Consider the following 15,708-nt stretch of genomic DNA (forward strand, 5'->3'; position numbering starts at 1 on the left):
TGTGCCTTCTCAAAGTAGTGCTATGATGTTGAATGTTATAGGGATGTCAGAGGTGTGTTTTTCCAAAAATTAGATTTAAAAAATCACAACATATTGCTTACAGTATTGCAATATATTGAATCGTAACGCCTGTATCATGATGCGTATTGCCAAATTCTTGCCAATACACAGCCCTACTTACTTGGTCTGGTATGACCAGTAGCATATGGTGGCAAATGTTTGCTTGATATTATGGTTCACTGACTTTATGACTCCACTTTTAGCATTATCCCATAATTATCCATAATAATCAGGAGCTGCTGTTCAGCAAACATTACACAGTCCCCGCTTTAAAACAATGAATGTTGTGAATGATGTCAGTGATTTCTGTGCTCTTGGATTACCGCCGTGCCACGCAAACCCTTCCCTGAGCATTAGTGTGGAAATCCCGCTGAAAATGTGCTACCCTCCAGTTCAGTAGCTCTCCCAACATTAGGTAGCCTTTCTTTTTTTTTCTTTCTCTCTGATCTGATCTGGATTGTATTTCCAGAACCCTTTTTGCTGTCGAAGACTGTGTAATGCCTCTCAAGCTGAAATGGGTTGCAGTTATCACAATCTTTATGGGCTGGGTATACATTTCCACCAAAGCGTGACTTGGCTTTCCCCCCGTCCCGGCTCTCCCAGTCATTACAAAGTCCTCTCAAATAAAACATAACCCTTTCAGTGAGGAGTTGGTTTCATCTCCTCTCCCAGGCCGTGTTTTGGCTTGTGATAACACAGACAAGAGCATGCTTGGCTTTTTGCACATTAAAGCTGATGGTGGTGGTGGTGAGGAGGGGGGCGGGGATCTGCCATCTTTTATGTCAGTTGGTGCCTCAGAGGAGAGTGATGTCTTTACCAGATGTTCACTTCTATTTTTATTAGCATATAAAAACCTGTAAAGCCTTCCCCACGCCTCGTGGCTCGCTGCCATTTTGGCCGGCGCTGCCTCTCTGACAGGGTTATTTTATCGTTCCATTTAGCCGCGCAATTGAGACATCACAAGCCATATTTCTTTATCCTTTTATCCATTTTCTACCTGAGCCACGCACAGGTGGAATGTCCATCACAAGTTCCATTATGGACGTTAATGACATATTCACACACGGACTCCCTGCGGCTGCGTGGTCGGCTTTAATGTACACGAGATGAGAGGGGCAGATCAATTAGACTTGCGTGGTTAATGTCAATGCGTATACAGGGGGTGGAGGGAGAGTCAGTCCAGCTGAGCGGAGTGGTCGCCCTGCACAGCGTATGCAGAATAACTGTACGTAGGGAGCGAGGCTTTGATAGTGGCAGGGTAGCCTTCATCAGCTTGACCGCTGCTAATTAAATCAATGACAGATTGGATCAACCTTTAGATAGCAGGGAATCAGGAACTATTGAAGATGTCTTTGGATGTGACTTAATGAAGAGCAGTTTGTTTCATACTCCCGCCCCCCCTCTTGTGTCTGACCTCACAGATATCTGACCTCTGTGCCCCTCTGCCTGCAGGTGTTTCTGGTGACAGTGTGGTACTGGGAGTTTTACATGCTGCCATTCTTCATGGTCCTGCTCATCACATGGAACTACTGCCAGATCCGGTCCGGTCGGGTCAGTCAGGATGTGGTGAGTCCGGAGCAGCTTCATCAGCCTCGTCCATCTTATCTATCTATTTATCTATTTATCTATTTATCTATTTATTTATCTATTTATTTACACGGAATCCCTGTTAGTCACTAAAAAAAACACAATGTAAAAACAAATATGTAATTAAAATCCAAAGCAAAAAAAGGGAGCAAAAGAAAAACAAACTTCAAACACAACAAAACAAAAAAAGAATAAATCAACAACAATAAAAATGCTAATAACAAAAATGTCTAATCAAATATTTAACAATAAACAAAAGGCAAAAAAACAAACACTAAAATCAACAACAATTAAACTACTAATGACAATAACAACAAAACAACAAGTACCCATACCTTAAAAACATTTGATACAGTTCAAAAACAACAGCAACACCATTTAAAAGACAGCGTATACAGTTGCCAAAATATAAATAAATAAGATAAGAAAAGAAAATTCCTCATTAATGATATATATATACATATAGTCAGGTACAGTTAGAACGTGTCATATTTGGAGAGAGGCATAGACCTGTACTACAAAGCTAGTTCAACATACCCAGGGTATCTTCTCGTTATGTGGCTTAACTAACCCTAACAAACGAGATCCCGCTACGCGATCCTACAACGGTGGTTATCAACTCGCTAAATCAACCCAGGGTTTCTCCATCTGGCTATGAGCGCGTTCACATAAACGGGGCGGTGTTTGCAGCATATGACCAATCACAAACATGGACAGGTCTACAGACTTGCGGACAGACAGGCAGAGCGGCACATTTTACAAAGGAAGAGCAAACTATAATAGACAAATACGAAGAAGTTAAACACATAATCCAGACTAAAAGTAACACAGTTGAAGCTGCCAAATGCAGGAAGGACAGCTGGCAAAAGAAAAAATTGCTGAATGTGTGTAAATGCGTAAATTAACAGACTTGTTAATTTAACGGAACACTCAAAAGTCAGATATATTCATCTAGATGGGGCAGTGATATATATATAAATAGCTTTTAGAAGTGTAATGGATGAGTTAATTGCTCTTCATTATGCCCTTTGACAAAGTTGTGACGTGTATGACTATTTCAGCCTTCTTTCAGCTGCGTCCCCGTCTCCGACGGTGTGAAACGGACTTGAGAACAATTTAAAAAATATATAAAAACATAATTCAGAGCGGTAAACATCCACAGCCTAAATCCAGCTGTCCTTGCTGCATTTGTCAGTTTAAACTGAGTTGATTCCAGCCTGGATTATGACTTAAACTTCTTTGTATTTATATAATATATTATCATACGATCCTCGCACCGAGCTCTGATTGGTCAGTAGGCGGTAGGCCTACCCCGGTAAGAAGTGAATCCCCGTCGTAGGACAGAAAACCCTGCAGGGTTAACCCTGAAGTTACCTCGCTAACCACAAATCCTGCTTCGTAGTACAGGCCTCTGGTGTTCTTTGCCATCAGGTATTTCGTTAGACTCTTGATGGCAAACCATTCCATATATATTTATTCCTCTGAACACAACTGTACATTGACTTGCATTGTTTTTTGTCACGGGAAATGAAAAACAACCTCTTGTTGTGCATGCCTAGTATTAAAGTTATGGCCATTACTACTACCATGTGAAAATTGATAGTACAAGACATTCGGGATTTTAGACACTAAAATATATCTCATGAAACAGAGCAGAGAAATAACCGTTCTGTCCCTCAGCAATGACCAACCCATCTTCTTCTCCTTCAGCCAAGTGACCTGCTGCTTCCTCTTCACACTCTTTTTTTTTTTTTTTTTTATTTGGTAGAAAAACAGCTACCTCCACCACATTTTGTTCTCCTAATTAAAAGCTGGTTTGTTTCCATAGCAACCAGCTGCACCTAGCTACATAATAATGAAATAACACATAATACATAAGCATAGAAAACTCACTGAATGGACTAATGCAACATATCATTATAGCCTAAGCTAATTTGCAGTGCTTGTCCCTTACTAACACTACTTTTCTTTTTTTTCCAGTCCGCTTCTAGTTATTGTCCTGAATCCTTCCTCTTCTTCGCCGTAATTGGTCCGTTGCCCTCTTCTCGTTGTGACTGGTCAAATTAGACAAAGTTTTTAGCTTTAGCTGGCTCTGAAAAGGTCACAATTCATAGTGCTCTTTCCCCCCCCCCTACTGTAACCACTCTCCGTTTCACAGGAAATAAGGATGTTGCATCTCGTCTGTGCTCGGTGTGGAGTTGCAGCTGTATTTACTGTATACGGCTCGACACAGACTGTAGGTTACAGCAAATTACATACACAGCGCACTGTTCAGACAACAATGTGCTTTATTATATTGTGAAATCAGTGAAATATGTGCTGATTTACAACCATGTAGGGCTGCAACTGTAATGATTATTTTCATTAACGATTAATCTGCTAGGCTTTTTTTTCCATTAATTAATGAATTGTTTAGACTTTAAATGTCAGATAATTGTGGAAAATAGTCATAATCACTAGTTCTCAGAGCCCAGGGTAATTTTTTTATTGTACCAACAGTCTGAACAATGACTTAAAACAATGATAAACGATAATTGCTAAATGATTAAACGATTAATCAATTATCAAAATAGTTGGCGGTTAATTTTGTCAATCAATTATTCAATTCATTAATTCCAGCTCTACAACAGTGTTAATGATAATGATATAATAATGTGAATCTTAATTCTATTTCACAACTTTGTGTATTTACATATATGGATGTCTGCTAGTATTTGTAATCTTCTCTTTTTTGCTTCTCTTTACTATCCTTTTTAATAATTTATTCTCTTTTTTAAATTGATTAAGGTTTGCACTGGAGAGTGCCTTGATCGAGCCCCTCTGAGGGTTTTTTGTACCTCTCCATCACATTTGTTGTTGATGTAATATCAACTTTTTTTTATATGTGTGTAAACAAATAAAATCTAAATCTAAAATGAATATGCTGTAAAGGCATTACTACAAAATATTGAACCAAATCATACACAATAACAAACGGATCCATCATGTGACATTGAAAGCATATTACACACATGACAGATAATGGGAGTATAAAATTGACGCTAAGGTGTGAGTAGATATTAATAACTAAATACGCAACAATCAGAGTTGAATTTGTTATATATTATTTATTTAGAACTTAACACTTGAAGCAGATCAGTTTGTTGTTTGATCAAACTTAATTCACAGTGCTGGCGACATGAGCAAACAACCTCTCAAGCGTCATCAGATTTTGATTCACATGTTGGTCAGTCCTGATTGGTGCACAGAAAAAAGGCGACTCCCACCCACTTCAAACCAGACCAAACTAAAATTATAGAAAAATCTCTTATAAGGAAATAGCCAAAACTGTTTGAACTTTGAAAATTGTGCGTTCATATAGGATCCCAGAAGTCATACTCAGAATCAGATTAAGAAAGAAAGGGTTTTCAGGACCTTTTAATTTAGTTATTTATAGTGCAACAAGAGGACACCGCTGTGGTCAAAAACAATGCTGTGAGAGCGATATAGAGCTGAAAGATGGTAAAACATCAGAGTCAGGTGATAATCTCTGTGGGTTTGTCACTTTGAGCAACTCCTTTTATATACAAGTAATCATATGATCCATTGTTAATATAAAAAATATTGATTACTGCCACTTTAACATATTGTGGTCTAGAAGTGTGAGTCGTCTCACCTTCAGTTGCCTCGGTTTGTTGTGAACAAAGCCAACATGGCCTGCCAGTCAGTCAGCTGTCCTGCAGCGCTGAGTGTTTTTGGAGGCTGACCTCAGGGTCACCACTGATCCCTGCACTTTGTCAGACGACGACGACCCCACGAGCGCACTGGAGTTAATACGGACTCCCTATGTCAAAATGAGTTTATTATTTAGAAAAATCTCATCTCTCTAATACACTTCTTCTTATTTTTCAGGACAATATGGATGTGGGGGATGAGGACGAGGATGATGAGAAGGTATGCATCTTTTGTTTTTTTTGTTTGCAGTTCTTTGTTAACTAAGCATCTGTATTTCTATATGCCCATGAATAGAAAAGAAGAATTATTTTGATGTGTTGACAAAGATATCTGCCTATGATCTATGATTTAATGTCGTTAAGCTCTTTATTCAGTACTAAATCTTCTGATGCATTTTGATTCCTGCCAACCACAAGTTGTACTATTTCTGTGTAAACTTCCCGAAAGACATTTGGGCTTAATGAAGACCTCACCGACCCGTTTCCACATGTCACAACGCATTCATATGCTAATAGAGGGGTGGGGGGAAAAGGTTCTGCTGCATTTGGGAAAGTCCCTGAGCTTAACACGCCATATAATACCATCAATATGGAACTAATGACAGCACTTAGACATGCCTTTTCAATGCTCATTTTCAAAGTTGGTGTTGAAAGTGTTACAATGCTTTTAGAGCAGTGAAATATTCCTTCAGAATGACGGCGGTTTTATTGTAGACGTTTTGAATGGCCTGATGTAAAGTGGTTCTCATACTGGATTCAGTGGGAACATGACCCTGAAACGGCTGTAGTGGTTTAGTGCAGCGAAGGGGGTTTGATGGATATTTGACTGAGGTGAAAGTAAATTGTCTTACATATGTTTTTTTGGGACTGATAGTCAGTCTGTGCATGTGGAATATCCCAAGTTTGATCCCCCTCTGCAGCTCTTTTCCCAGGCTCGTCCCCAACGTCTGGATGGCATCGAGCCAGCACAGTGTTTCTGAGCAGAGGCAATGATATATATCACAGAGATCACATAGTAGTGACAAAGCCCATGGCTTTGGCCAGTAAACAGTCCCCCCACTCCCCGATAACCAGCGACCCCAGCTCCTCTCTTTAGTCCTCTAACCCTCCTTCAGTCTCCCCGTGTTTGAAGATCTCTGGAGAGAGAGCCAGACTTCAGACGGAGACACGGCCACATGTCCACATCAGAGAGTCTGGTCTCCTCTGTTTACTTTAAAGCCGTCCTTCCCTCCTGGGATCTGGATAAGCCTGAGAACGGAGCCTCGACTCTTTCATAATGTGAAGTCCAGTCCCATTCTGAAGAGCGTTCACGTTTACATTCGCCCTCTTATCTAGAGCAGCCTTGAATGAGTCTTTCAGTGTTTTGGTGTCTTTTTCAGAGACACTTGGATAGCATTATTATTATTATTATGTCCAGTAGGGATGAAATCTTTGCTTCGGATATGTCAAAGCTTTGTTATTGTATATTTGAGCTTATCTTTCTGCTTTTTAGGCTCCAAACCAAATAAAAATCAAGATATTTATGATAACTAGATTTGATCTACTTCAGAAGAGTTTTAATTATTTGGTGTAATAAATAATAATTTTTAGTTTCAAGGGTTTATTTAATTAAATATGACAACTACATTTGATAAAAAGTAATAAAACTACAAATTATTGTTTTTTGTAATTGTTTGTACTTGTTTTTTGAGTTTTCCCTCCTTTTCAATCATGCATTCAATCTGTGTTATTTGATGGTACTTTCAAGAGTAATTTAATGAGCTGCATGTTTGACAGTCTGTCACAAGATATTATAACAACCATCTTCTTTCAACCAGCACAAACCTTTTAATTAGATTCATGAAGACACGCTGCTTTTATTTTTTAAATGTGTGCTTTTGTTGAAATTCTAATACAATTAGTTGCTGAAAATTATCTACTTTCCCCTCAATAAAATTCCCCACCAATACAAACCAAAATAACAAATAAGAGAAGTTAACACACCCTTCTGAACTTTCTGTTGTTGTGGGCTGTATAAAGACTTTCTGTCTTGTTTTGTTGTTTCTGCTGTAGGAGTCGGAGAGAAAAGGGCTGATGGAGAAAATCCACATGGTCCAAGACACCATCGTCACCCTTCAAACCCTGCTGGATGAGATCGCCTGTTTTGGGGAGAGGATTAAAAAGTAAGAATCTAAAGATCCATCGTGAATTACAGCTCAATATATTTATTTGTATTTCCGCCAGAGGCATCTTAAATGTTTATCATCGTAGTATGAAATGGATTGTAATTATAAAATCTTCCTGAAATGTCCTGAATATTATAACATATTATTTTCAATTGTCCTTTCCTATAATTATCCAGTATAAATGAAAAAAAAAACAGTCTGCATTAGAGGGGCCTCAGTTACATTTGTATTTTAAATACAATCAGTAAGTTGGGACAAACATTCTTCCTCAACACTTACCGATGTTTATGATCTTAACTTGTCAGCACTTTCAACTGGTCGGTGCCGTTCCTGTCCAGCCTGGCCTTCCTGATCTTTGTCATCGTAACAATCCTTACGTACTACATCCCTGTTCGCTACGTGGTTTTATTATGGGGTGAGTCTCAAACACTGTTTATTATGTCATCTGTTTTTGTGTTTTTGTGTCTGTTTGCCTTTATTTTAGCCCCATAAAATCCTTGTCCACTAACTAGTCTAATTTGCTCTCATAGTAAAAATGCTCCTCCCTTTTGTCTTATTATTTTATTTCTTTTCATAACATATTTCTATTATATATGAGAGGTCACAGGAGTATTTGCTCCTTTTTGTTTTCTGGCTGCGGAGAGTTCTTCTCTAACATTAGGTGCTTATGATGTATGAATAGAAGCGTATCCTATTGTTAACATACTTACTGGATTTTTGTCTGAATCACTAGAATGTAAAAATGTTTTCCAGCCTAAAAAGTGAAAGTAAAAGGATAAAAAGGCACATGCTGTCGTACCCGAAGCAATATTTCTTGGACAGTCTCCTCCGCAGGTATTTGTTTGTGTGGAAACAAAGAGCGCAGCCACAAGAGACTAGTGTTAATGATATGTTGGTGTGAATTTCTGTTTTAGGTATCAATAAATTCACCAAGAAATTACGGAACCGGTACAGCATCGACAACAATGAAGTGCTTGATTTCCTGTCGAGGGTGCCTTCAGATGTGCAGAAGGTAAGCCCCGCTGGATCAGCCGGCCAGGAAGCCCGAAATCCCAGAGCCGGCTAGCTTTGCATTTCACTAAAACAACTCCCAGGCATTCTTCACTCTTGTCTGTATAATTAGATTCATCTGTATAATTATGTAGCCCCGTATAATTTCTGTTGTGTTTTGGTCGTGATACATCCCTGGTGGAGGTCTGCTGCTTAGCTGCTTTGCAGGGCAGGCTGTTCCCAGGCTGAGAAAGGAGATGCTGCTGCTGGTGCTGCTGGTGTCTCCTGTATGAACTCCCCACCCTCAACAACAGCACAAATATCAGCCTCCTCTACATCACATCAACCAAAAAGAAACAAAATAAGTTTGAGCTGATTTGTAGAATAATTTACATCACTTTAATAGTGAAAGTCAAAGAGTTCTGGTCTCTGGGGCCAGCCCAGAAAATTGACCTACTCACAGCCTGCTTTTAAGCAGCACAATACTCAAGGACCTTTTAAGTTATTCACAATAAAAAGGAAGAAAAGTCAAAGTTTTTGATGACCTTTATGTCAAGTTGTCCGCCCTTTCTCTAAAAGGATACACCAGGTAGAGACTGGCTAGATATCTGAGCATACAGATACAATATAAGGTGCATAAAAGATTAAACAATGTGCATAAAAGATTAACAGAGGCAAGATTTAGGTCTGTCACAATGACAAGCTGCGTTTAAGTACAAAACAGTTGTAATGGTCAAAAATATCACACATTTATCTGTACAGTTTAACAATACTTAAAGAGGCCCCACTTAAAGAGAGCCCTTTTTCTACAAAAGTCATCTTGAAGGTTGCAGGATTTTGGATTGATGGTCCAAAATGGCTTCTTCATGTCCATAAACCAGACACCTAGAAATCTATTAGCTTCTCTGTTTTTTTTCTTATCTCTCCTCTTCCATGTGTGTCCTCTATTTTCTTTAATTTCCTCTCCGTCTTCTCTCTTTTTACCCGCCGTTGTCTCTCCTCCTCACCCTCTCTGTCTCTGCCCTTTTCTCTCTAAGCTGTTTGACCCCATTTGCCTCCTCCCTCTGCTCCTGCGATGCCCTTGGGCCCTCTGGATTTAGTGACGGTGACTCTCTCTCTAGTTTCCCAGCTGACCACTGTTATTCTGAATACGCAATGACTGTGGTCATCCTGCTCAGTAGTGGTAGTACTTCATCATACACTTCCTCAGTGAAAATACTATTTGTTTTGCAATAGTTATTGAATAAAAGCACTACAAGATGAACAAAATGTGATGCATCACTGGTAAAAAAAAATAAATAGTGACTCTGGTTCTTATTTCCTGCAGGTTCAATACAGCGAGATGAGAGGCAGCAAGAAGAAGAAACTCTCGTAGGCTTCCTGCTTAAAAACTGTTTCCAGAGGATCTGCTTGTCTTGGGGTTTGCGTGGTAGGTTTGAATCTAAATGCGCTGTGGCGTTAACACAGCTCAGCACCGCTCATATCAACCAGCACCTAAAGACCTTTCAGCCAAAGACGTCCATACTGAGGACTCCGCACAAAGTACGGAGGAACAATTGGTAATATTATTTCCAAAGATTGTAGGTGTTTTAATTGTTTGTACAGTTTATTCTTTAAGATAATCAATCAGAAGCTGCTTTATTTTATATTTCCTGGCCTCAGGTTGTGTCCTCCTGGAACCAGCTGAAATATCACTTTGTATTATACTGAATGTATATGCTTGGTATGTAACATTTGTGTGTATATTTTTACATCATTTACTTTGACATTGATAGAACTGCATACTTTTATTACAAAAATGGACTATCCACCATTTGAAAAAAATAACAATTGTTGTTGGGATGAAAGTAAATTTCATCATAAGGCATTTTCTTAGAAAATAGTTGGAAGGTCTTTATGATTTTAAAATATTCTGATGGATTTTAGGTAACAATTATAGAGCCTTTGTCGATACAGCAACATACTTTAAGTTAGTAGCAAATATTCTGCATCATATTCCTTTGTTTTTTTCCATTTACCTTTGTAAATGGATAAAGAGCTATGTGCATACAATGTCGACTGACTTTACTTCAATGTGACAGTATGGACTTATTTTTACATGCAAAGATGAGTGCCTACATTTAGATTTTCATTCATCCTGCATAGAGGATGCTCTGTGCTCTGTTGTATGTTACTCTTTGCTTGTGAGTGGGATGGGGCCGGATCTTAACTTTATTTATTAATCACAATCACCGATGAAGACTTTGTGTCTCTCATTTCTAACAGCAATAAATGCACACAATCACAGTTGAGTATATTTTCTGCCTCGGCTCTGTACTGCGTCTCTTTGAATTCCCCTGCTCGCCGTATTCATCCTCCCCGTGCTCCCCGTGCTGCAGGATTGTGGGCGTCTTAACAGCACAGTTTCCAAGCCCCCCTCTCTTCATTAGGCTTTCATGAAGCGAGGCGAGGCTGTGCGAGACCTCACCGGCACCCGAGCTCCCTGCTGTGTTGATGGCCCTTGGGCGTCGCCGAGAGCAGGAGGACCTCGGCGACCTCCTCCTCAGCTGCTGCGACGAGATGCCTGCAGCCAGCATCCTATCAAGCACAGCAGCCAGACAAACCTCCGGTACCGGGCTGCACGCCGCTCAGGAGGATTTTAAAACCAGCCACAAGCAACAACAGCCGCACCAATTTAGGGATTGGAGAATTGGAATAGTTAAGATGTTGGCGTTCAGAGTAATACCCTGGGATTTATGGCTTTTAAGTCGGAGCGCGTGGGCTCTCAGTCAGCTGCTTCTTAAATGAGAAATGAGTAAAATTAGAGGATAACTGCTCATGAAATACAATAAGAAATCACATAATTATAGTGTCAAATCCTATACAAATGTATTGCATATGAAATCATTTGATTGGCGTAATTAGATACGTCTTCATGTGAGGTGTAATTGATGCCTATTAATACTAGATTGAGAAATACATGAAATAACACCTCCTTCAGAGAATATCCCTTAATGCAATATACACATAATATCCTACACAACGCTACGCCATATGAAATAATTTGATGATTTGTCCAATTGTCTTGAGGACAGAGGGTGTGGAGAATGTGGCAGACGGTGACCTGTATATCTCTTCATCTAGTTATAATGTTGACTTAGGTATTCAATATTAATAACCCGCTGTCAAGGACACTGGAAGGACATCTCAATTTGACACTTATAGGCTCAGCATGAATATGTATAGGCAGCGAGACGCTTCAGAATTACCAAGTAAAATCACGGTTCACACGTGGGGACTAATGTGATGTGGCACATGCATTCTGATGAGCCACAAATACGGCGGCTGATCAGTCTCAAAAGACTTGTTATAACTCAATATCGGACCTGAGAGCGCTCAGCTGTGTGTGTGTGTGTGTGTGTAGACAGAGGCGCTGCATTTAAAGCTCTGTAGATGGTGTGAATATCTATTAATATTATCCATCAACAGTCTTTATAAACGCATTAATAACTACATCCAGCATGGACCATTTATGTGTGTGGTGATGGCATGGAGGGGCCTAATGGGCAACATGGTGTTTAACTGGTTCCCAACATAAAACATTGCTGGTGAGCAAACTGCAGAGCAGCAGGAAGCTGTTTCCACACTGACAGCAGGTCTGGTTGGTTGGTTTGTGGCTCACTTGTGGTGCTACCATATGGGCATTTAATTCTAAGTAGATTATATACTAATTTTCATGAATAAAGGGTATAGAGCACAGCATAAAAGCACAAATATAGTTAATCAACACACTGAAATCTTACTGACTGTTAGCATCATATCTGTTCATTCTTTCTTGTGATGTCTTTATGTTTCCACTCATCATAAGAGATGTATAATTATCATGAAATTGTTCCGAGAATTATCATTATTGCTGTTGATCTCTCGCTAGCAACTGTTAATCTTCTAATATGTTTTAATAAAGTAGTGCTTTTCAGACTGCTGGGTTAAAATCGGCAAGAAAGCCGATACGGATATTCCCCAAATGTGAGTATTGCTTTAGTCTTCTAATTTAGTCAACTAAATGTGTTGTCTACAGTCCTACAGCGCCAGGAATTGTTTCAACTTATCTGTAATCAACCATCATTTTTGAGTGTTTAACTTCTCACAATTGTTTTATCCTCATTCAACAATCATTGCTCTCAGTAATGAGCTTGATTTTGACCATGTGAGCAGCTCACATGCCCTACCCCATCCCCCCCCCACAACTCCCCCATAGTGTTAACAATCCTTCAGAGAGTCTGGGTCCAGGTAAATCACAGACACAGTGTGTACTAGCTGGGCTGCTGCCCAGAGGCTGTGGGGCGACGGTGTCGTCCCGGAGCAGGCTGACATCAAAACCCATGATCCAGAAGAGCCTGAGGCTACGAACAGCCGACAGCTCTGATTGACAGACGAGATGCAAAATGATTTTGTAAGAGAGAACAACACACTGATATCAAGTTAGCCTTTTGTTTTGCTTCAGATACCTCTTGAATATCGATCTTTCCCCTGAAATCGTGTTAGAATCACACAGTGTCAGTTGTAAATGTACACAAAGGTCACAGAGATACACAGTGGATATTGACTTACATAGTAAACGTCTGTACAGGGCAACAAACCCTCAAACTGTCCTACAAGAAATTGGAACAATTACAGTCATATTTTTGTGTTTGTTGCCATATTTAATTTTGAAGTGTTCATTTTTGTTTATAGCTTTTGCTCTCTGCAACAGGCAAGATCCATTGATCTTCAGGATGTGTGCGATGCACCCATTCCTCTGTATAATTGTTTAAAGTAATTATATCAAAATTATTGAAAAGTTAAATCCACAGCGTTAGAATGTAGTTGTAACAATAAACTTATAGAAAAGCTAAATCATTTTGTTGTTTTATCTTAAAAGGATGAGGCTCGCACCAATGTATATTTCGATTATTGTCAACAAATCTCTGGATAATACTAAAACCGTCTCTTAACCTGTCTGTGGCACTCAGCCCCAAACTCATGTGTTTCTACTGAAGATGTAGATCTTTGAAAACTGGTCTTAAATGTATAGTTTCAGCTTCTTTTAATAAAATAAAATTAATAATAATTTCTTAAAATAGCCTGACACTGTAGTTTTCTAGCAAACATTACTCAAACAGGAGTAATAGTGCATTTATTTGGGGAGTATTGTGGATAAATACACATTTGGTCCTGTAGTGCAGTTGTTCCTTTATTTGTCAGATGTGGCCCATCACACTACAGCCCTATAGGTGAACTCAAACTAGGCCTGGCATGTTCCAAATACATTCATTTTAACTGGTTATTATTTAACTATTGATGATATAAAGTGGATAGAGTTACAAGGCTTCTTTAATTTAATTAAACTGTCAATGTTTCGGTTTGGCTAAGTTTGCATTTGTCAGCTAAAACGACCACTTGCAGTGGCCTAAGGTGGACGTTTCAACCATTTATCTAGTATTACTTTTAGCTATTTATTTAATGTTCATTCGTTACTTTTCGCTAGGTATTTCAAACATTTATTTGAGCTAACTTTTTCAATCATATATCATTACTTTTAGCTATTTATTTAACGTTTTAGCCTATCCATTACTTTAGCTAGCTATTTAAATGTTTATCCATTACTTTTAGATAACTATTATAAGTAAAAAGCTATCGTTATGCTATAAAGGAACTACACCACGGTCACATGAGCGCGAGTATACACAACGAGGCTGTGAAGGCGGACGAGTCGGCATGATGATGTTTAGTCTCATTTAGTCACTTGTTAGCAACCGCCTTTTTTAAGACACATTCATGAGTGAGATATTTACTGACGGATTTTACGTCGTAGAAAAAAAAAGTTAAAAGTCTCTTCAGCTTGTGTTAATCTAATTAAAAACCCATTCCATAAACCCATTGACTTCCAGACGAGGGAACTAGAAGTGCCAAAATGCTAACTCATTTCCGGGTTTTAAGACTCATTCCTCTATTTTGCCAAAATATGTGTGAGCTGATTTGCACAAGTAACATAAGTTTTATAAGTAGAAATAGATAAATGAACAACACAATCAAAAATGTAATGTATGCTTTAATTTTATTACGTTTAGAGGTTTCATAGATTCATTGACTTAATCTTAGATTCTGCTTATTGAAGAATGTTAGGTTATAACAGAAACTTGCTTTCAGAAATTATCATTTTGATTGTTATTAACAGCCGTAGAGCGCGTTGATCCTCTCGATGTCCCAGTAGGACATGCCCTGCCTCTGGCCGATCTGGACGTTGGGGTCGGGGATGGGGGTGATGGAGTCCTTCCCGTACTGGATGGAGAAGGCTGTCCTTCCATAGTGCATGATGGAGGAGTAGTTGTAGGGAGTGTTCAGGTTGTTGGTGGCCTGCTTGTAGAAGTTGTAGGCCATCTGCGGGTTGATGTTCTGCCAGTTGATGCTGACGTAGTTGTCGCGGTCGCTCCTGGTCTGTTCGTGCTGGAAGCCCAGAGCGTGGTTGATCTCGTGCTGGATGATGCCGTGGTAGAGGCAGCCCTGCCTGTTGAGAGAAAGCACCTGACTGCCTCCAGTTCTGCCAAGAGAGGAGAAACATCCGGCTCTGTTCTCAATGCTGATATAGTCGTACTCGTTCTGAAGGGGGACGAAGCGGAGGCATGTCTTGCTGTGGAAGGTCTCCATGGCATAGTCGATCTTCTGCCTCTGACAGCTGGTGAACTCGCTGCTCATGGTGAAGGGGATCATCACCAAGCCGTTGGAGGATTTCCTCCACAGGCAGTCCTGGGACCAGCACTTCATGGCGTTTCTAGTTCTGGGAACCAGCAGGTCTCCTTCCAGCAGGATCTCATTGGTGCCGTTGTTGGAGGTCAGAATCCTGGTGGTGATGTCGACGGTGTCTGGGATTTCTTCTCCTTCTTCGCCTCCTTCCTCCTGGAGAGGAAGAGCCTGAGAGAGGCCGAGCAGGAGCAGCAGCAGCAGGCTGACAGAGGGAGTCATCTTCATGGTCTGGAGGCTGTGGAGCTTCTGTGGAGAGCTGCTGTGGAAAGACTCCTTGAGGCTTGATGTTTGACTCAGTTCAGTCCAGGGTCTTTATACTCTCCTCTACAGGTGTGTCTGCAGGAGGATTATGGGTTGGGGTCTATACTGCTAGGCCTGAACAAACCTCTGAAGGGAGGATTCCACGGATAAACCTACTTTTTAAACATAGT

General features: G+C 39.9%; 2 protein-coding genes across 5 annotated transcripts in view; one reads left to right on the forward strand and one right to left on the reverse strand.

The window, feature by feature from the left end:
* Nucleotides 1-10,806, forward strand: part of LOC119475933 (multiple C2 and transmembrane domain-containing protein 2-like) — a 47,819-nt gene extending 37,013 nt beyond the window's left edge. For all 4 annotated transcript variants that reach the window (XM_037749074.1, XM_037749091.1, XM_037749082.1 and 1 more), the window contains 6 exons: nucleotides 1,513-1,626; nucleotides 5,539-5,580; nucleotides 7,413-7,522; nucleotides 7,831-7,940; nucleotides 8,440-8,537; nucleotides 9,843-10,806. In XM_037749074.1, the coding sequence (XP_037605002.1) occupies nucleotides 1,513-1,626; nucleotides 5,539-5,580; nucleotides 7,413-7,522; nucleotides 7,831-7,940; nucleotides 8,440-8,537; nucleotides 9,843-9,890 (522 nt within the window). In that variant the 3' untranslated portion in view covers nucleotides 9,891-10,806. The remainder of the gene's footprint in view (nucleotides 1-1,512; nucleotides 1,627-5,538; nucleotides 5,581-7,412; nucleotides 7,523-7,830; nucleotides 7,941-8,439; nucleotides 8,538-9,842) is intronic.
* Nucleotides 10,807-14,075: 3,269 nt separating this feature from the next.
* LOC119477235 (high choriolytic enzyme 1-like) lies at nucleotides 14,076-15,502 on the reverse strand. The gene has a single exon (XM_037751210.1). The coding sequence runs from the start codon at nucleotides 15,500-15,502 to the stop codon at nucleotides 14,705-14,707; it is 798 nt and encodes a 265-aa protein (XP_037607138.1). The 3' UTR covers nucleotides 14,076-14,704.
* Nucleotides 15,503-15,708: the final 206 nt, after the last annotated feature.

Source organism: Sebastes umbrosus, chromosome 2, assembly GCF_015220745.1.
Source record: "Sebastes umbrosus isolate fSebUmb1 chromosome 2, fSebUmb1.pri, whole genome shotgun sequence".
Classification (NCBI taxonomy): Eukaryota; Metazoa; Chordata; class Actinopteri; order Perciformes; family Sebastidae; genus Sebastes; species Sebastes umbrosus.